Here is a 23,706-nt window from a genome sequence, read left to right on the forward strand (position 1 = left end):
GTATAGCACAAGTTAACTGGTTAATACTGGTGACATATATAAATAACACAATATTGTACAAGAGTTTTGTCATAAGATATGTAATCACAAAATCACTTAGTGGGTATAACGCATATCAACAAAACAACTGCCTTCCAAACACAAAATATAATAAACAAAATATCTTTTATGGTTTGGTTATCCTTGATACGCTCATTGGTAAATACCTATTAAAATGAAGAACATAAACATACCATCAACAGCAGAGTACAACCACCCAAATGCACAAGTGATTCATCAGACTTAAATTCTGCAATGGCTTTAACCATACAATCGAGCACAAATTTTGCAAAATTCCAGTTTTCTATACAATCTTCTTCAACAACAAGATGAAGCCACTTTGCATCTGGCTTTTCTTCCACGTTTGGGCAGACTAAAGTCGTCATGACAAATATCGTAAACATTTGACCAAAGTTTGGGTCGTCATGCGCAACTTTCTTCAATTCAGATGCCATTCCTTGAATTTTCAGCGTCGTAAACCTATGTAAGGCTTCATCTATGGCACTTGTGTCATCCAACTCTGCGCTATCAGTATCAAAACCATGATCCTTGAAACCTAACAGGTACTCTACATGGTTAGGTGTGATTTCTAATGTGTCTCCATACAACCCAAGGGTTCTTGTGGATGGATCAAAGTGATCAATAACCCACTTGCACATCGTTTTCCTTGTTGTTTTTGTGTTGTAATGCAAAAGGAAACCAAATCCCATGGCCTCCACTTTCTCCTTTTTATCCCTTGGAAAGCCTTTAACAAGTGAAGTAAATTGTTCTAGGTTACACAATGCTTCCCATGTTACCTACCAAAATAAAACAGAAATATTTCATTATGATAAGTACAAAAATATTTCTGTTCGAAAGGAAAAACAAAATTCCACATATACAAACTTTACCCCTGTTTTTGATGAACTTCTCACGGGGAATGGTTTAAGTTTTTTCTCTAATGATAGAGATTCAGCACTTTCGGTTAGCTTTCTCTTTCGGGAAGACATTCTTGTCCTTGTTTCTGTTCGATTCCATTAATATAAGTTACACATTTAGTCTCAAATCAGATTTAATTTCTACCTAATACAATGCAAATCACAAGCATTGTATTAGCAATCACCAAAACACAACAAAAAATATGAAAACTGTAAAATTCTAGAGGAAAAAAAAACACTCTTCATACAAAATATAAGTAATTTTTAACACCACATATCGCAAAGAAATTAGCTACACCTTTTACATTCGACCCCTTAAACATTAATCACCAACACTATAAATATTAACCAAGTACATATATCTAAAATAGGCAAACCATAATTTTTAAATTAATCACCAACACTATAAATATAACAAAGGCACCCAATTGAACAGTAGTAGTTGGGTATCTCTAATTCACCACTAATAACATTTCGAAACTGAAAAATTAGAGCGAGAACATCTAATTAAACCACGAAAATCAACAAATTAAAGTCTAAACCCCAAAATATTTAAATTAAAGTCTAAACCCCATAATAGTTAAATTAAAATAGTCACACCATAATTATTCACCAACACTAAAAATAATTACAAGGGCACCCAATTGAACAATAGTAGTTTGTATTCGCCACTAATAACATTTCGAACTTGAAAGAGTAAAGCAAAAACATCTAATTAAACCACGAAAATCAACAAATTCAAGTCTAAACCCCAATCGTAAAACCCCAATTTAGTTCCCAAACATAATATTTTCCATTAATCGTCGGAATTATTGGAATAAGCAAATAGTCAAATTAAAGAATACATACGAAAAAATAAAACACACACACAAAATGGAAGATTTTTTTAAAAAAGAATGAGTTAATGGTACTTACAACACTAATGCCGGATTAATTGAGAATAGGTTGTCTTCGTTGTTGCCTCCTCTTTCACCGTGCTTTTCAAGATGGTAGAGTTGAATGTTTAGTGTATAAGGAAACTAGAGAGAGAAATAGTAAAATGTGAAAATAGAGAACATAATGAATAGTAACCGCCAAACTCACCTTCCTTGATATTTGTAGGCTTTTCAATTTTTTACTTTGCACGGTTGTAAATTTTGTATTTTCTTTTTTTTTTAAAAAATAAAAAATAAAATATTTTGCCAGACAGCAATTAATATGAAATATTTAATTAACAAAAAAAAATTAGTTTTTTTTTTAAATAACCATAATTTAGTTATTTAAAGATAATATGTTACAGATTATTCCTAAAAAAAAAGGGAAGATAATATGTTGCAGTTATATTTTTAAATTTTTTTGAAAATAACTAATCTCTATCAATTGGAAATTATGTGTGCTTACCTAATTTTTGATATCTTTCTAAAATAAATGATTCTCTATTATCCTTTTTTATATGAAATAATATATATATTCCAAAATTTATGGTACGTAGTTAACTATTTTAGTTATACGTATTTAAAGCACTTCACATATAACATATCATTTTAAAATTTAAATTATAAACTCGAACATTGATCAAGAATATCAAATTTCATTGTTATTTTTTTTATTCTTGAGTTTGTATATCATAATGGATTTTTCCTTAGAAGACGACGTTTCTGATATGGAGGAAACTAATCCACATCAAATTGATGGCTGCCCCTCTGCTTCTAAGGTTTGTGTTACTAAATTATTATGCGTAATTGGTACATTGTTCATAACAATTTCAATTTTCATAAGATAACTAATCTATATACCACGAACTAACATCTGGTTCATTTTAATTGTATTTTAAAATTTTTCCACAAGACTAATAATCAAGAGTTATCCAAGGAAGAGGAAGAGCTTATTGAGATACAAGATCTTCAGGTAAACATTAGTTGTAAACCTTTGGCATTGACATTTATTATAATTGGTCATTACTTTATATTTTGATACATTATGTATAACTACGTAGCATAAGCTTACTATAGACATCTGTCTTATATTATGTAGGATACTAACAATGGAGATGATAGCAATGGAGATGATAACGATGGAGATGGTGACAATGGAGAAGAAGATAACATTGAAGATGATGACAACAACCACCTAGATAACATTGAAGATGATGTCAACTATGAGATACCACAAACGTTTAGAGGTTTAGAAGTTTGGGAAGAAATTGGCAAGAGACTAGAGGATTTTACATTGGAAGACATGCAACAATTATCCTTCAAAGACCATCAAACATGCATTGATTTTTATAAGATGTATGCCAAGTGTACGGGGTTTGGAATACGGCGTAAGCATGCAACACTAAGCAAAATTGATGGTCATCCGACCTTCCAAGTCATTTGGTGCAACAGACGAGGTTTTCGGGAAGCAAAACACCTATTAAGACCTGATAGGAGGCGTAGAGAAAAACCAATAACTCGATGCGGTTGTAACGCACTGATTAGTTTTAAGTGGGACCACCGCTACGATTCATGGTTTGTGAAAGATTTTGTAGCTGAGCACAACCATAACCTAATACCCATGAACCAGGTTTATTTTGAAAGGTCGGATTTAAATTTTATTGCCAACTAATATTTTAAATAATTAATTATACGATTTATGGAGCATAAGTGTAATTGTTTCTTTTGAATCGGAATACACAAGACATTCAGAGACGTATGTAACCGAAGCCGATCAGATTTATATGAAGTCTTTGATTGACTCTAGAGTGAAACCATCTATCACTATGAGAAATTTGGCGCGTAATGCTGGGGGAATCCGTGGAGTAGGATTCTTAGCGAAAGACTTGTACAATACTTGTGAGAAGTTCAAAAAAGAAGAGATAAAAGACGGCGACTCAGAAACCGTCTTGGCGTACTTACTTGGTAAAACAGCCTCGGACCCATCCTTTTTTCTAAGATACACACGACATAAGGTTACTGGGATAGAAAAAATGTTTTGGTGTGATGGGATTAGCCAAGGGGATTATAAGGCTTTCGGTTCGGTAATTGCGTTTGACACGACTTACAAAGTCAACGCCTACCATAAACCAGTTGTTGTGATTGTGGGTGTAAATCATCACAGGAAGACTGTGCCATTCGGTGTTGCTCTTATTGCAAATGAATCAACAGATACATACATATGGGTGTTACGACAATTACTTGAGGCTGGTGGGAATGTCGCTCCCCATACTGTTGTAACAGACGGAGACAAGGCAATGGCAAAAGCAATTAAGGCTGTATTCCCAAAGGCTCATCATAGACTATGTCTTTGGCATCTAATGCGCAACGTCAAAGGCCACACAAACAGAAAGTTTTGCAATGGATTCATGAAATGTGTGGATGGTGCGCAGACACCTACTGAGTTCGAGGAGGCGTGGGAAGATTTAATGACATCATATCCTAAAGTCAAAGATAAAAAGTGGGCTAAAGATTTGTACAGTGACAAAACCAAATGGGCTGAGGCTTTTATGGTTGGTCAGTTTTATGCAGGTAATTCTAATTTAATGTATTTGTAATCACTGTTATGTTGATAGGCTATAACCTATATATAAATGAATCATATCATATGTTCCATGATAATAAAATCAGAACTATATGCTTTCACTAATACATTAAAGGGACATTACCAGTATATTGTATATTCCTATAAATGAATCATGTCTTTTGTTCAATGTGAAAAAAATTAGACCTATATGTTTTAGCACACATATGAGAAGGACATTACCAGTATATTGTATATTCATTTAAATGAATCATATCTTATGTTTCATGTGAAGAAAATTAAAACTATATGTTATAACTAATATATTAAAGGGTCATTACCAACATATTTTATTTTTTAAGAACGTTTTTGTTGTATTTATTTTTTATAATAATTACTTGTTTCCTTACAAAAAAATATATGTCTGCTGTTTTGATAATCAGATATACGTGTTTTACCCAATTATGTAATAGTATATTACATTCATGTTGTATACCTACACCTTTTGTTTTTATTTTTTTATTTTTTTTAACTTGTAACCATTTTTATTATTTTTTGTAGGTATGAGAAGCACCCAAAGATGTGAGTCCATGAATAGCACATTTAAAACGGTAATAACATCAAAAATAATGTTGTACCGGTTTGTTGAGCTATATGATCAAGTTCTTGAACTTATCCGGTTTGAAGAAGATAAAGATGATTACATATCCACACATAAGTTCCCTGTTATTGGTGGTGTCTTGACCGAAATAAAAACTCAAGCTGCGCGAACTTATACAAGGAACACTTACAATTTGTTTTGTAAGGAACTCAGTTATGAATCAAGGCACATTGTTACTAAAATAGAGGAGGACGATATGCATGTTGATGGGGATTCTGTTACCTTTTGGTTAAATGACTGTGTGGTGAAAGAGTGTAGGTACGTTGTCTGTTTCAACAAGAAATTACAACAAATGGTATGTTGTTGTATGAAGCTTGAGTCCATAGGCATTCCATGTCGCCATATGTTTGCATGCATGAAATATTATGGAATGGTGGAGTTACCAGTGGGTGTAATTCTCCGTAGATGGACAATTAGAGCAAAGACACATCTTGATAACAATTTCAAACAAGTGCAACTTAAGAAGACAAACGATCAAACATCAGCAAATGGGCGTTTTGCATTTCTAAGTGCTTTGAGCAGCCAACTTTGTAGAATGGTGTCTACCTCTTATGATAGATCAATGTCTTTAAAGGACAAACTGGCAAAGATGATTTTGGAAGTTGAGAAGGAGAAAACATTTCCGAAGGAAAAGGACATTATTATTGAGCAAAAGTTTGTTAAAAAAAATGGAAGGGGTAGACCCAAGCGTATGTTCGATGATGTAGGACCCACCGACGAGAAAACCTACGGTTTTGATGGGCACGATGTAGGTGAGGAGGGTCATGACATAGGTGAACAGGTTCCTGATATTGATGGCACGACACAAACTGCCCATCCTACTGTTATTAAACGGGGTGGTTTTGTTGACCTCTTAATACAGTTAATGCTAAGAACATACCTCACGGGTGATGTTGCTAGAGCTACTGATAGTTATGAGATTAGCATATTCGAGAGAATGCCTACCATTTTCGATTGGGATCCGAATGTCGGCTACTAGGAATATTTTCAAAATTAGGTACTTTTAATGTTACTGTTCAAACTATATAGGCATTATCCTATTATGTAATAAAGGATTACCTAATATTTTGTTTCCAATTGTTTAATCTAGTAATTCCGGACGAATGATTTCATATTTTCATTCCAATTGTTTAACCTACACAATTATAAGTATTTTCAATCTATATAACAGGCATTATCCAATTATTAAATGTTTTATTACCTATTATTTTCAATACTGTTAAACGAGTAATTTCAACCTATGATGTCCTTTATAATTTTCATTCTAGGTAAATAATTATGTAATTTTTTTAAAAAAATATATACCTACAAATTTGCGTAGCCAAACACTTGCATTATTTTTTTTAGGGATAATTTATTACCATAGTTATAGCTCCTTATTAAGAAATTGAAGGATCACAGTATACCATAAATTTATTTCTTTCCTAATATTTTTAAAACAGAATGGTGTCACAAAAATTATAACTGAGAGTTAAAAATAACTACTAATACATGTTCACATGATTTTGTTAACAACTATGTCGTGCCATGATATCAAAGGATATATTTTTAAAATAAAACTATATACTCTAGTAAAAAACATTGAGTAACAAAAGTACAACTACACTTCAAAACGGGGTTATACACCAAAAAAATAAATAAATAATAAAAATAAAACATAATATTTGTAATTACAATTAAGAACATTTTTCATTACATGGTAATTGTTCAACACAAATACAGTAAATTTACTAATTGAAATTTTAGTAAGATAACATACTAATAACACATAATATTTATTTAGTACATAAATTTAAAACTACTAACACATAATACTTACTTAGAAGAATTTTTTTTTTTTGACGTAGACGAGTCATATAATTCACGAAATCAGGCTTTGGCCTCTTGATTCGGTGTTGATTGGGGTTGTCATGAAACCAAGACCACTTCCGACGCACTATAGAATCATTCACAAAGAAGGGTATAGCCCTCCCCCATTCACGACAGACAAGCATTGCTTGAGCAACCCTTTTTTTACTCATTTTTGACCAAATTAACTCCATCACGGGCTGTACTCCTCCAATACAAGGACTTTTTAGATCAATAGGTAAGACATCATGAAATGTGCACAATTGAAAGTACAATGCTTTTGGCAACGGAGGAACAGACCAATTAGGGTCCCTCATTTTATCCTCCGCTATATTCTGTAAACAGTTGCAAATTTTAGTGTCTGGTTGTCCTTGTTGGTCATCAATTATCCTCTGTCTTTGTAACTGCCACTCATCATAGTTGGAAGCATCATGTGTCTTTTGTTTTTTGTTAGAAGATGTATTGCATCCTTCAATGAGTAATGGCCTTTTGCCTTCATTAGGCAAATCCTGACAATCAAATTAATGATGAAAATAATGATTAATTCAGCATATGTAATAACCAGAGACAGGATATGACATCCCACATTATGAGATCAAAACATGCATCCATTTTCCCTACGAACACTTCCACACTTAAAAGCGTTCAATATATCATAAACTACTAAAGTAACTAATAGTATCACATTAAAGAATAGTGTCAGAAAATTAAATTACCATGTACTTTGGAAAAAGCATCAAATATAAAAAATGCAAGTAATGAACATTTTTACAAGTCATTATATGATATCTATTTATATACTACTTCGTATATGTTTTACGAAATGCACAAAATATAGAACATGCATCATATACTTCATAAAACAACATGAAAGATACTATTACTATATTAATGCTTGCACCAAAAAAAAAAAAAAAAAAAAAAAAAAACCTATATTAATGCAGATTTTAAGAAAGGCTAACTATGTACAAAAATTGTTTGATATCTTTTATATAACAATATATAACACATACACTGTACTCCTCATCCATTTTGTGTGAACTGCTCTCTTTGATCTCCATTGTATCTTAATTAACTTCTTTTTTTTTTTTTGTTGTATTATAAGTAAAAGGACAGTAGAATGATTTATATAGATGCAACTTGTAACCGTTCTTTATTTTTAACACAATATTTTTAAATTTTTTATTTATTATGGTGTCATATTATAACTGTTTTTTGCAGATAAGAACTTGTTAATGTCAGTTTTTTTCCCTGTTTATTTTTTTTTATGAACGTGTTTAAAAAAAAAAACAGTTACAATTTTTTTAATTTTTTTTTTAATATGAACGTGGGTACATAAAAAAAAAACAAAAACTAATCGGTGATATTTGTTTAAAAGGGAAATATTTTATAAAATAAACATATGTTGTCAAATATTCCATTAGCAATAGAAATTTTTATAACCTCAATATTTGTAATCACCATTCAGGACATTTTTCATTACATATGTCTGATATATGTTGTTCAACACAATATTTATTATGGTTACTCCATTTTTGGATTAGGTCTGCCATGGTTGAATCAATTTTATATAGTATAAGATAGTTTTGGTACTTATATTTTACAATAATAAAAAATAAGAGTAAATGTCTTTTTTTTGTTAAAAAAATAAAAATAAAAAAGATTTAACAACATAAGAGGTAGACACCATTCTACAAAGTAATTTAAAAAACCTTATGTGCATCTTGCCAAAAAATATAATGTAATTTAAAAACTTGCCACAAACTAAATGTTAATGTACTCCTTAATAAACGCCCAATGTAGTTATGCATGTCGCAATTTAAGCAATAATATTGGCCATGATTTTATTTTTTAAGTGAATCTTAATTTAATTTTTGTAACTTTTTTAATTATGTTAATTTATTAAATACAAATGGAATTACTCTTTATACACATAAATACTGCGCTTGTCTTGATTATTGCATAAAAAAAATTAATCTCAATAAAACAAACAAAGTAAGTAATATATTATTAAAATATAAAAATTACATTAATGATATAAACCCTAATGATTTAAATCAATATTGAATAAATATTCAAACACCAAATAAAACAGAAATTCTAGAAAGCGAAGTTTAAAAATTCGAAACATCTAATCCTCCACCGTAAGATCAACAAAATCAATAAGTTTTGTAATCTTGGGTACTTTCTCAAGACGTTTGGTGAAGGCATTCGGCTTCCATGTTTCTTCATTTGAAACCATATCATATAGCGTTTCCGCAACCTCAAGTACACGTTTTCCATTTTCATTCAAAGACAACTTTTCGAACATATATTGCTCTTTATTATAAGAGTTACGTTCGAGACGAAATATTTTTTTCAAAAACTCTGGTTGACCTACAATCAAAGACTCCGCTTGTGAAACACCACAAGCGATGATTAGTCTTTTCATAAATATTTGAAATTGGATGAAATCTCTAGCTTGACCTACATCATCACCAAGTATTCCAGGAGGAGGTCCACCATTAGGGTTGTCATCGAATGACATACCATTATCCATACGATACACCGCAATTTGATCATCAAAAATCATTTGAACCGTTGGTAGTTGGCCACAAGTATGCAAGATGTCAATAATTTTTTTCCCCAATAGTGTAAAGTAAATGGGACATAAATAAACTAAAGTGTATAATATCAAACAAATGATCAAACACTGCATCTGGATTAGGAGCCATTTGTGAATAAACTTATATGATAACACAGAAAAATAAATCGTGGAAGTATTAAAAGATAAATTGAATAATTGTGGTGCTTTAATCTAGTTTAACTCTTAAGTATATATAGCATAATAATGGCGCCAAAATGCATTGATTTTCCCTCCAAATTGTGACGCCAAAATGTATTCACTTATGTCCCTCTAAATATTAGTGGTTTAATATAAGATTGCTTTGAGTAAATATGGAATAAATCCTTATGAATCAAATAAATAATTACTTAGTAAAGTATATATAATTAAAAAAAAATTAAGTCATTAACTTTACTAACTTTATTGATTATAGTTACGATATTTATATAATGTTATAACTCAAATAAACACATTTATGGCTGTATAAGGAACATTGATCAAATGTACCTGATAACCCACGAAGCATTAAATAAATTAGCATTAGGTAATAACATATATAATATATGGACATTACATATATAGTTTAAGTATTGTTATTATTTTTTGAGAAAATTATTGTTTATACATATATATATATATACACACACACACACACACACACTACTAGTATATATTAACAACTAATATCGAATTGTTGGAGAAAACTATTTATTTGATTTTTGATAATGATAAAAAAAATGCTTGTTATTAAAACAAAAGCACAATAATAAAATAGAACCAACACGCTATTTATTCTTATCTTTTGGTCCCCATTTATTCTATCTATTTCTTCTATTTTTTAGTTATTCAACTATCTTTTCATAATCTCATCAAATCCTCCAACAAAAATGCCAATACTCCAAATTTCATGATTCTTTTATAATCCTGTCTTAATTACGTCTAATTTGAATGTTCGACAAAAGTTCTATTTGGATACAATAATCCAACTGTAGCGGGTATAGTTTAGTGGTAAAAGTGTGATTCGTTTTATATAACCCTTTAATAGTTAGGGGTCTGCCGGTTTGATTAATATTCCGATCAAAAACTTTATTTCTTAAAAGGAATTAATCCTTTCCCTCTCAATGAAAAGTTTGAGGAAAATTATACATTCTCGTAATTTGTATCCAAAAGTCAATTAAAAGTGGAATTTTTGGATTATGAAATTAAGAAACAGAAAATTGTATTGAAATTGAATTGGATCAATACTAGTTCGGGCCGAAGAAACAATGTCACTCGATCACTCTGACTGCAAGCTTTTTCTGTCCGTGAGGATCCCACCAGAGCGCCTTCTACTTCTAATAGGCCATGAACTAGATAAGAATCATTCTCAACGAGTCCATAAGAAGTGATCCCGTTTTTTTCATCGGGTCCAGGTAGAGACCAAAGATCTTGAGCGACCGATCCGGCAGAACAACTCAAAAGATAAAGAAGTATCGTTAATTTCTTCATGCTCGTTCCAAGTATATATATATATATATATATATATATATATATATATATATATATATATATATATATATATATATATATATATATATATATATATATATATATATATATATATATATATATATATATATATATATATACACACACACACACACACACACACACTACTAGTATATATTAACAACTAATATCGAATTATTGGTATTGACCTAAATACCAAGTTTGTATCACATATATATATTTATTTGGAGCTTTAAAGGGTACAATTGGTTTTTATTAAATTTTTAAACTTTTTTAGGTGATAAAAATAGTTATTTTTTCTCAGAAAAAAAAAAATAAAGGATTATATTTAATTGGTAACAACTAATTATTGAGTGCTAGGGGTGGATATAGTTATGCCATAATTATAGGCACGTACTGTGGATTATTCAGGTTATGCTGCTAAACTTAAGTGCTGTTAATACATTTACGTAACAATTACGGTTATTTTAGATTTTTAATGTGAACAAATTTTTAAAAAAGGTTTGATGATATATTTTTGGTTTTTAAATGATAAGATATTGTATTTGAAGCAGATACAAAAGATAACAATAGAAATTCAAATAATCATATTATTCGGATACATAAGTGATATTATAGGATATATTTTGACCATGATTACAGCCACTTATCAAGGAATTGTAAGATCACGTTTTATCTTTTTTTTTTTTAATTTATTTTTTTTTAATTTTTGGTATAAACTAGGGAATTGCTCAGAATATTTTATTTCCTACAATGTATAAAATAGGATTTCATATATAATAATATTTTTTTAAAGTAATTTTTTTGATATTGGAAATTTGTTACCATATGATATGTCAATTAAAATCATATAAGGAGTACTTTTTTAGCAGTTGTTCTTTTTTTAAGTGATAAATTTATAATTAATACTACCAATCAATAACTAATACACTTGACAAATTTCTTTTCAAGATAAAATAAAATAAATTCACAGTTATACTAATAATGTTAGTGAACTAAATTATTACTAGTGTTAACATAACATTTAATACATTATTAAATTCAAAAACATTTTAAACTACACATCACCAATTTATATTAACATTAGTAGGTTTGAATACTTATTTGGCATTGACATAGTATATTATAAGTAATTACAAATCTATAATTTTTTACAAGTACTTGATTGATGTAACAAATAATGTTGAATACTACATGCAAATTGCACAGTAATTGACATTACATATTATACAAAATTTGTTTACATATAATATAAAAAATAGAGATAAACTTGTAATGGGTAATTACATAAACTAGTAATAATGATATATATAAAAACAAACCATAAATCATTAAATGCATAGATTATGGTTAAAAAAAAAATACAAAAACATTAAAAGGTGATGTAATCATCATAATCACATCAACCAAGACACTCCACCATCCCCATCCACACAATATTACTTGCCTCGTATAAAGTGAACAAAAAAAAAATCAAATTTCAAATCAATGCCATTTAAACTTACTCATTAAGGACAAAAATAATTTTAAATAAAAACCCCTCAAATCCGCCTCTCAAGACCCCAATACTCCATAAACCGTCATTCTCACAAAATTGTCTCCATCTTCTTCTCCAAACCGTCTTTCTCCAACTCCAATAAAAAACACAATATTGTCCACATCCTAACCAAAATTCTTGTAAGTTAATAACTCTTTAATTATTTAACGTTTTTAATTAATATTTTTTCTAAATTTTTGTTGCATGGTTGCAATGACTGTGTTAGTAATAATGGCTTTTGATGTGATTGGATTTGTTTGTGTTAATTAGTACTAAAACTACTTTATTTTTTTAAATTTTTTGTTGACGCATGTCTAATTTAGTTTATTAGGGTTTGGATTTGTTTTTTTTTTTTTTTGGGTGTTTTTGTGTATGGTTAGAATCAACACTAGTATTGTTCGGATTTCGGTATTGTTCTCATGATATCTAAAATCAATTTCTTTTTTTGTTAATTTGTTTAGTTTCATATATTTGAAAAAGTACTCCATATTTCAATTTACTTTGCGATTCTTGTTGAAATTGTTGATTTCAATTATAAGTTGGGAACTTGAAGTATAATTATGATGTTGAACTCTAATTTTATAGAAATTCTTTTGTGAAATGCATATTTAAATTGTATGCTTTATTTTGTGGTTACACTCTGTTTTTTTTTTTCATTAACCTCTATCTCTGTTGTATTTAGTTGTAATGGCAATCTATTACACTGGCTATCACCAATAATTATATATTTTTTCTTTCATGTTTTCGTATGTGAGATACCAAAATGTCCTGTTTTAACTTATTTTTCAATGACCATTCATTTGATAGTTTAAAACCAAACTGCTTTTATAAGGAAAATCTATTCAGTTGGGATTTTTTGAAGTTTACCTACATGTTCAAAATCTAATGTCATGTTGTATTGGGTTTGTGATTACTCTTTGCTATTGTGGTTATTACCTATTTTGTTAGGATAGTTGGTCAAAACTTCTGGTTTTTGTCTATCCATGATGACCCTTCTTGAATTAGACAGTTCATCTAAGCTTAAGTTTTTGTCTTCCTATGAGCCTTATTTTTGCTCAATGTGTCTAGCCATTTCATATGAAAATTTAAATTGAATTTGCATTATCCATTAAGTTGAAATCTTCTTTTTGGGATAAAAGATAATGTTCTGTTTTTCCTTTGGGATGAAAGATAATGTTTTGTTTAATTGGTTCATTCAGTGTGGTTATTTCTGGTTTTCCTTTGGGATATAATGACCCTTATTTTAGTTCATTCTGTGTGGTTATTTCTGGGTTTCCTTTGGGATATAAGATAATGTTCTGTTGAAATATACATGTAATAAGCCTTTGTTGTTTTGGTTATTACCTATTTTAATATGATAGTGGCTCTAATCTTTTGCTGCTTATGTGACCCTTATTTTTGGTCAATATGCGTGGCCTATTTTAATATGAATTTGTATTATCCATTTTCTAGATTGGTGAATACATATGATTATTTTAGATGGAATGCAATCAGCTAGTTATTTCTGTTTTAATTTGGGATATAACATAATGTTCTGTTTAGTTGTTTATGTAAAATCCCTTTGTTGTTTTGGTTATTACCTATTTAAATATGATAATAGGTCTATTCATATATGTTTGTGTACTTTTGACACTTGGTTTTGTTCCTGTGTCTGGGAATTTCAAAATGTATTCTGATTTGATTTTTCTTAATGTAATTTTTGTTTTGGTGATTATTTTTTTTTTTTTTTTGGTAGCAAAATGGCCAGAGTTAAGCATGTAGCAAGGAAACCTAACAAGAAACCCAGAAGAGGGGCACGTATCATTGGGCTTGAAGAAGAAGAACAAACCACTTCTAGAAGAAAATCAACAAGGAAAGCTTCCACTTCTGCTGCACCACCCTCTCCAGATGTTGCTGATACTAGCAGTGACGACGAAGCAATAGACGCAGATCCACGGTTCAAGTCGACCCTTTACCGTGAGTTGTACTACAAGACATTCACTAGTAGGACAATTTGTGAATGCCGACATGTAGACTTCGATTCACTTGACCAAGTCCACGCTGATTTTTTACGACGGTGGTTTAAGCACCAACAATGGGACAAGTTGCTAATGGAAAATCACCCTATATACCCCGATCTTGTTCGCCAGTTCTACACTCACTTTGACCATGCAAACACAACGGAAGGAGTAATATTCACTTGGGTAAAGGGAAAAGAGATAAAGTTGGATGAACATTCTTTGAGCAGAATCTTGAAGATCCCTCGAGGAGGAGTGCGTGCCATTCTCCCGGGTAAGAAATGGAGCACTGTTACGGAATTTGATGTTCAAAAAAGTCTTAATTCTGTGCTTGAAGAAGAAGACTGTGGTAGGACTAAGAAACCAGAAATTTATGAACTGCCACTGCCTACGCGTCTTCTTCATCTGATTCTCTTCAGGTCCTTTAATTGCCGTAATGGTAGACTGTCCTCACTAACCTACCTAGACATGATGGTCATGTACTTTATACTTGCTGGTATTAAAATGAATATGCCGAGGATGATGATTGACTACATGGTTACTACTCAAAGATCAACATAGGAAGGTCTATTCCTTCCTTATGGGATGTGGTTAACAAAGATTTTTAAGCATTTTGAAGTTGACTTATCTGATGAAGTAGTGATAGCTGCAAAGCAACCATTCAACGATAATACCATTTCTAATGCTTTGGGGTACACATATGATACCGAGGCAAAAAAGTGGGTTAATGTAGGGGTAAAGCGTGCACCTAAACGCGCTCGCGAGCCTGAAGTGCATGAGGCAGATATTGGAGATGCTGAGGAAGATGATCAAGAACGCCATCAAGCATCATCTAACGCTGTCATGCTTGAGAGCATCGTTGTGCAACAAATGCTTAAGCGGATGAGGCCAGACCTATTCACTGACGATGTTATGAGCGACATCCGAGAGAGTGCACAGTCTATAATAGACGCTCGTAATGACGCTCTAGGTACCCTTTTTTTTTTCTAAAGACGGGCTGCTATTATTAATTGTACGTAAAATTCTTTAATTTACAGAATTGTATTTATATTAAACTGGCAATGGGTTATGAATATGTTGGTAATTACCTATATGTTTGAACAGGGGTAAGCTACTTTCTGTTGTGTACATTAATATATACTGACATACTATAAAGCGGGTTATTACCTATCTTATTAATACTAGCAAGTACTGTTGTGTACATTAATATGTACTGACATACTATAAATCGGGTTATTACCTATCTTATTAATACTAGCAAGTACAGAAAACTAATTGTATTACTTTTCTTCTGTTTTGGAAAGCTGTTGAGGAAGGTGGAAGAGACGACATTGGGGGAGAAGGGCCTACTGATGGTGCACCTACTAATGATGGTGATGATTCTGATTCTGATTCTGGACTAGGAGACTTCGGTGATAATTAAGCTATCTATACCTGGGAACTATTTATTTTTGGTTGTAATATTTGTGTTGTTTCAAGTTTGGTGTGAAGACAATTTAAGTCATTTGTACTCTAGGTCTAAAAATATTTTGGGCCCTTTGTGGCAAAATTCTACTGATGGCACGTATGGTATTTAACTTATTAAGTTGTTTTTTTAAAAAAAAGAATCTTATTAAGTACTTACGTATGGTATGTTTTATGAAGTTTATTACCAATTTAAATTAAAATGTGTTTTATATGGAAAACATGATGTCTCCATCTTATGAACTTAACTTCAATATGCAATGTTTTCATTAATTCTACAACTATATAAGGTCATTGATATGCACTTATTATAATAAGCAATTTTTGTATGTTAACTTGGTGTATAAAAGGCACATTTTAATATACTTTGTAGATAACTGGAATAATATTTAGCAATAACAAAATCCCAAACAAGTGATTCGACAATGAGCCTTATTCAATTGTAATTAGCAATAGGTACATCATTCAATAATATTTGAAAAGTAAAAGCCAGTTTGGGCCATAATTTAGGTACAACTATAAAGTACATAACCATTTGGGCCATACTCTAGGTCCAACTATCATCATGTAAAAATCATGTTTGGCAAACTAATTATCAATATATTGACAAATTATAATCTAAAAATTGGTAATGTCCAGAACATGTAATGGACATATCCAATGATCAATTAATTAGATTTCTCAGTTAAAATTTTAATCTTAGTTTTTTGGTTTCAAACAAGGGAATGTTTAATCTAATATTGAAGTATATGCATACAGAAAACAAACCACAATAGTAAATTACAATAAATATATATTAGTTACCATTTATACCAAACCCTGGTTAACGTAAATTGTGGTTCTCCAGTGATGACCAAAATCATATTTACTACCAATTAAGCAGATAACAATATATTAATGAATAATAAATTAGTAATTGACAATGTCCAACAGAACTTGCGGTTATATGTTTTTAATCAAATAGTGAATTAACCAGGCAATGACCAATTTTAATTTGTGGTAATGCTTTATATGCAAACAGATTTGAAAACCATATATTTTTTTATTCGGATTAAAATAGTATTACAAGACAAAATATGGTTGTCTTGTCCAATCGTAAAGTACTTTAATACAATTGGTAATGTCCAACATACCTTATGAGCTTAACCTTTTAACATTTAAATTGTCTATCATATGTAATATCCTATATGTAAGTGGGTAATTACCTTACACACAAACACGATTTCTAATTCTGTCTCCCTTTTTTTCTGATCAAACAACGTTTCGAAGAAAAATCAGACGTTTTTTATCAAATTATTTTGTAGAACGTAAATGACCAAATTACCTCAAATTCTTTGACATAGAATAAATAAATTTCATGTTTTTGCCACCGTTGATTGATATTATACTACTGAAATATATTTTCCAACAATCTTATATTTGCACCAATATGCTTTATGACCCCGTATTCTGCAAATTCGATTTTTGAACAAAGTTGAAGGATGTTGAAGATTGTGAATTTTGTCGATGAACAGTGACACAAAACTGTTATTACGCGCAGGATCTTAATCAATAGGGAAATTTAGTCATATAATGAACAAAGTTGAAGGACATTGAAGAACTCGAAGAACAATGATGAACGTGAAGAACATTGATTTACAATTTTTAATTTTTTTTATATTAATTTAATCTTTTTTTTATTAAAATAAATACTAATTTTAATAAATGATTTTCGAAAATTATAGAATGAATATTTGGAAAATCAGTAATTATATGCAGGAAAATTAAAAAAAGACTTAAAAAGGGGAAATTCCAAAAATAGTGTTTGACTAAGGTTTTAAAAAATGAAAAAAACATCCAATGAAAATTAAGCATAGTGGTGGTCATAGTGAAAAAGACCATAGTAGAATTTTCGCTTTTTTGATGGTTATTTGACATATGTACAAGTATATGTTCAAGTTTTCAGAAAAAAAAAGTAGCATAAACAACAAGGAATATAATATAAAACTGTCTTAATTGACTGGTGTAGTAAGTATTTATAATCGGATAAAATCGGTGCCTTTAATCTCATTTGAACAGTTGGTTTTTACGTTTTTATTATTTACTTTTTACAATTTTCTATTTACTTTTGAATTAGCCTACTAGCTCAATAGGAAGAGCATTGTGCAATTGCACAAAAGATGTGGGTTCAAATTCCACGTAGGTTCCTTTGGGTAATCTAAAAGACTTTGTGTTAAAGTTTACTTTATTTGTATGTTTTGTTAGAATCCTTTTTTTTTTATTATTTTTTTTCCTCTTTTGTTTACTTTCGATATTGTTTTATTTACTTTAAATTTGAAAACCTCTACATTAAACTCAATATATTTGTTTCTTATAACTTGACTCATCTTATAATGATTTGAAAGTCAATGATTGGAGTTTTTGTGATATAATTAACAAAGTTTCGTAATCATTTATCATTTCAAGCTAATTTATTGTTCGTATAGTTAAGAGCTAATGTGATTTACTTTTGAGCTATTTTAAATAACTTTAAAGTGTTTTTATATGTTATTATAGAGAACCTATGTAAGAATCGAACCTACACCTTTATGCATCCAAAATAGTGCTCTACCACTTGATCTAATAGGTTAGTGGAGGAGTTATGAATTAGGGTAGTGGTTGAGTTCTGCTACCCTACTACCGTGGCTTGCTGAAAAAATCCGAATTTATATATATTTTTTTATTACTTACGCGATGATTTTATTTACTTTTAAAAAAAAATTATTTAATCTTCCTTTACCTTTACTTCGAATGTTTAATATATACTAGCCTACTTTGATAGATTAGTTCATTTACTTTTAAGATATTTTGATTTACCTTTAAGTAATTTTTCTTTACTATTAATGTTTTGGATACTAGCTCAATTTGTTATGTTGAATTAATTTGCATGACTTGTTTTCTTTGTTAGAATTGGTACTACATAAACATGTTAATAACACTAATCTACTAGCTCAATTGGTAGAGCATAAGGATGTGGGTTCGAATCCCACGTAGGTTTAATCCCACATAACTTGAAATAATTTTATAGTTATTTTTTTATTTACTTTTATGACATTTTAAATAACTTTAAAGTGTTTCATATTTACTTCAAGTTGGAGGATGAAATAATAGAGCTGAAGCTAGGTCTCTAATCAATCTTGGTACTGTGAATTTATTTATTTATTTATTTTTTTTTTGAAGTTTTCAGGTTTAATAATGACAAAATACATCCAAAGCCAATTAATTTTCAATACACCTTTAAGCTAAGTTGATTTACGTTTTGGTTATTTTACTTTACTTTTGAGGTATTTTGAATAACTTTATAGTGTTTTATATTTAGTTTTAGAGATAACCTGTGTAGGAATCGAACCTACACCTCTATGCATTTGCATAGTGCTCTACCACTTGAGCTAATAGGTTTAATTTAAAGTCTTTGTTTTTTTTTTTTTTTTGAGGAAACGTTAGTCGGGCTATATTATTAAATTAAATTAAGTTCCGCCAAAGTTGTAAAACTTTGGGGAGAATTGTCCGACCATACAAAAATCGACTCACTAGTACTATATCTTGCCACAAGTTATGCAAGAGTATTACCCGTCCACTGCATCTTGGACGATTTTTCGAGCCACATAATATGCATCACACTCCAGCTCTATGTGCATATATCCCAACTGCCTAGCCACTTGAACCCCAAACCTCGCAGCAGCAACTTCCGCCATTTCCACCTCCCATCGAGCTTGAATTCTCGTTGTTGCAGCAACAACAATTTTGCCAGCATTGTCCCTCAGGATCACACCCAAACCCACCCATCTTCCTGCTTCTATCTGTGCATCAGAGTTTATTTTGATGTGGCCAGCTGCAGGAGGATTCCAGCGATCACTCCCCATCCCACAAGCTGTTGACAGTGGCTTAAAAACTCGTCCAGTATATTCCATATAATCCCACGACATTTTTGAATAGCCTGCAGCAACCTGTACAGGGTCATCGACAGGTTCTTGACGTTTCTTAACTTTTCTGCAGAACCACGAAGCCCAAATAAGCATACAAAAGTGACTAAATTCCTTCCTGTTAACACGATCAACAATCCAACATAAGCGGTGATTAAAGAGGAGGAGCATCAGATCAGACAAAAGAGGAGGTCAACGTGTAACACAAAATGGTAAATATAGTGACTACAAATCCAAAGTTATCCCCTTCATCTCCCATGGTCCAACTTTCCAAGTTGCCACAAACCTACTCTAGCAGAACTTAGCATCAAGCTATTGACAAGCTACAAAAGTACATGATTGACTTGATCTTCATCACTTTCCCATACTCCCTGTTTCTTCCATCTAACATTCTCCAAATCCTTCAATCTTTCTCCTTTCTCACTCTTGCAATTTTATCCTTCTGCCTCTTTCTAAATTCTAAAAGCAGTAATCTCAGATGCTCTAGGAAAACCCACAGTAAAATTACTTTCATGTCTTTTAAAGATTGAGAATCTGGTTTAAACCTTCTAGGTGAGACATGGAGATAAGCTAAGACTTTAAAATAACATGGTCCATACAATACATATCTTGTAAGTTGTAAGCACAACTACTTATAACTCGTGTAAAGGTGCCAACACCTAGGAAACAAAAATTATATTGATTATTGCTGCTTTGATAACCATACAAAATCTTAAATTCATTACATGTACTTGAAAAGTTGAAACTTGGAAGTATAACTAGTATCACATCAGATTTCCATTGGAAAAGTCAGTCACTTTTTTCTTCTCTAACAAGAGAAAATAAAATCTACAATTTTTTATTGCTCATATGTATAGATAGTTTTACATTTTTAATTTACTTCAGAAAATAATTAGTTTACTTCTATTTGGATATAGTAGGAAACATTAATCGTTCAATTAAAATTTAAGCACAATTTGTAAGCAAGTAACACTAGCTTAGGTTCAGCTTTGTAGATACCCATTTGTGTCTCCCCAAAACCAAACCCGGTGATGAGTACCTTTCACGTCGAATCATACTCGAATAAAGTGAAAGTGTGGAAAGTCTAGTGTTGCGGATAGTTTTAATTTCTTTTCTTTTCTCTCTGTTTTTTAAAACCTATTTTAAGAAAACAGTCAATCCAGTTTGGTTGGTCCATGATATGGGTCCAATAGTAGTGTAGTTGGATGGGGCTTGAAAAGAGCTTTCCAACGATATATTATAAGCCCAATTCCGATGAATATTGAGGAAGTTATGGCCAAATTACTAAACTGGGCCCGGTTTGAGCCTCATATGCGGCCCAATGATCTAGAGGAGGGCCTAATATGGATTTATCATTCCTAATGCAATTAGAAATGGTTTTAGTCTTCTAGATTCTTCTAGAAGGTTCTTTTCATTCCTAATTCAATTAGCATTGATAAATTGACTTTTGTTGACTTTTTAGAGTTTTAATCAGAATAAAAGAGTGTTTTTGAGAAAAATACGATTTTATCCTCCTGTACGGTTAAATTTTATCTGATTTTAGAAAACACATCAAAAACTTGATTAGCGCCTAACGTCTGGCGCTAAGCTTGGCGCTTGACGCTAGCATTAGCGTCTGGCGCTAATGTCAGCGTCTGGCGCTAACTCCGTTTTTTCACGTTAGAACTTTGGTTCGATTTTCTATCTTTTTGGCTGATTTTCTCTATAAATAGCCTCCTAAAAACTCCATTTTCAATCACCAACTCTCATCAAGAAATTCTTGATTCTCTCTCTATTTCTAGCCTAGCTTTTTACAAACACAATTCCTCATACATTAGCACTAGACATACCTAGCATTGTTCGAAGTTGCCTTCGCCCTAGACGTGAAAGGTTTTAATTTCTGAGGGTTTTGTCCCAAATCTTTATTTCAATTATTTAATTTAATTGTTGTTTATTATTTTCCTTGAAGTTACTAACGTGTGTATTTTGTTATTAGAAAGAGGTACGAGGCATCCAAGTAAGTGCTTTAATTGATTTATTGATTTTATGATATAGAAATCATGATTAGGTTGTTATTATGATTCCTAATGTCATGTTAGGGCGCTTTGATCTTCCTAGTATGATATTTAGGGTGATTTGCTTATATTAAATATGTCAATTGTGTTTCCTGCGATGCTTCCTATTCTCTTCCTAATTTTCATGTTAGTATCATGTTAGGGTTAAAGCTTTGATTTTTAATGTTTAGTGACATGCTAGGGTTTTTTATTAATCTTGTTAGTATCATGCCTAGGATCTTGCAATTATTATGCTTTAACATGATTATTTTGATTATTATAATCGTTATTATTTATAATTATTATGTTGCTTGATTTATTGTTATTGCTTGATCACGCTTTTTATGCTTGTTTAAAGGGAATTGGTACTTGTAATCACGCTTAATAAGATAATTAACAATCTTGTTTAGGGTTAATTTGATTATAATTCAAGTGATCGCCAATAATAGATTCATTTGTGCATTAATATTCAACCGACATAGATAAACAGGTTTAGGGTTAAACATATTGATTGCATGCATGTTAGTCAGAAAGCGCACATGAATACGATCAGAATAAAGTAGAGGCCTATTATTAGGGCAGGTTCAATCTCTTTTAGGTTGGATTTGTACCTTCATCCCCAAACTACCAGTCATGGTTCCAGACCTATTGGAGTTGACGATCTCTTGGATCGTTAAGGGGTGTAACCTTCACCTCGTGAACGGTTTACAAGTTCCTAAAACTTGTTGGCGACTCTTTTGCTCTATCTTCTTTCCCTTTGGACGCCACCGTACTTTAGTGTATGATCACAGTGGGGTTCAAGCCAGGGGTAATGCTTGAAATATTCCCTACAAGCTTCAATTCTAATAACTAAATTATACAGAGCAATTATGGCTAACAAGCAGTAACAAGCAACTAACTATTTAAAATAATTGCAATTTTTGCAGTAAACAATTAAACAAATTAAACAACCATATATCGCAATTATACCTATTTTGAACTCAATTTGCATCTCGAGCGAATAATTGAGAGTCGTTGCAAAAGTTATACGAACAAAATTCATCAAATTAAACGAGCATACTTCAATTTTAGCAAGATCTTGATGAATTTACAGCAAATTGTTCTAATTTTGCTATATAATTTTCAGAATTTGAAGAACCCTAAATCGATTATACAGGATGTAAAAGTAATAAATTAAAATCGGTGTTCTACAAAATAAATATCTTACCTAAGAAACTACTTCAAATTGAATATAGAAAGCTAAGAAGCCGCTTCAATGGAGTAGTGAAAGCACGAAACTCCCTTCAATAGAGTAGAGAAAGCTCGAATGCCGTTGTAATAGAGGATAGAGAAAATGCTTGAGGAGAGAGAAAGGAGAGAAAGTGCGTTTATTTTGGGGAATTGAATTGAATATGTCTGGGCAAATTTGGGCCGTTAGATCACGCGCCTTTTGTGTTAGATCAGACGGTCCAGATTAGTTCCTAGTTCCTATTATAGGATTGGTTCTCGTTATAACCTGACCCTATATATATATATATATATATATATATATATATATATATATATATATATATATATATATATATATATATATATATATATATATTTATTTATTTCATTTTTCATTATCATATGAATTAAGAAATCAAACTAATTACAGTAGACACTCATTTGTGTCTCCCCAAAACCAAACCCAGCA

The 23,706-nt window shown here is 30.9% G+C and overlaps 1 protein-coding gene across 1 annotated transcript; it reads left to right on the forward strand.

Annotated features, from left to right (window-relative positions):
* The first annotated feature begins 3,654 nt into the window (after nucleotides 1-3,654).
* LOC145634107 (protein FAR1-RELATED SEQUENCE 5-like) lies at nucleotides 3,655-6,073 on the forward strand. Its single transcript, XM_081685556.1, has 2 exons — nucleotides 3,655-4,441; nucleotides 4,995-6,073. Exons 1-2 carry the CDS (start codon nucleotides 3,655-3,657, stop codon nucleotides 6,071-6,073), a joined length of 1,866 nt encoding a protein of 621 aa, XP_081541682.1.
* Nucleotides 6,074-23,706: the final 17,633 nt, after the last annotated feature.

This window comes from Chenopodium album, chromosome 1, assembly GCF_948465745.1.
Source record: "Chenopodium album chromosome 1, dcCheAlbu1.1, whole genome shotgun sequence".
Taxonomy (NCBI): Eukaryota; Viridiplantae; Streptophyta; class Magnoliopsida; order Caryophyllales; family Amaranthaceae; genus Chenopodium; species Chenopodium album.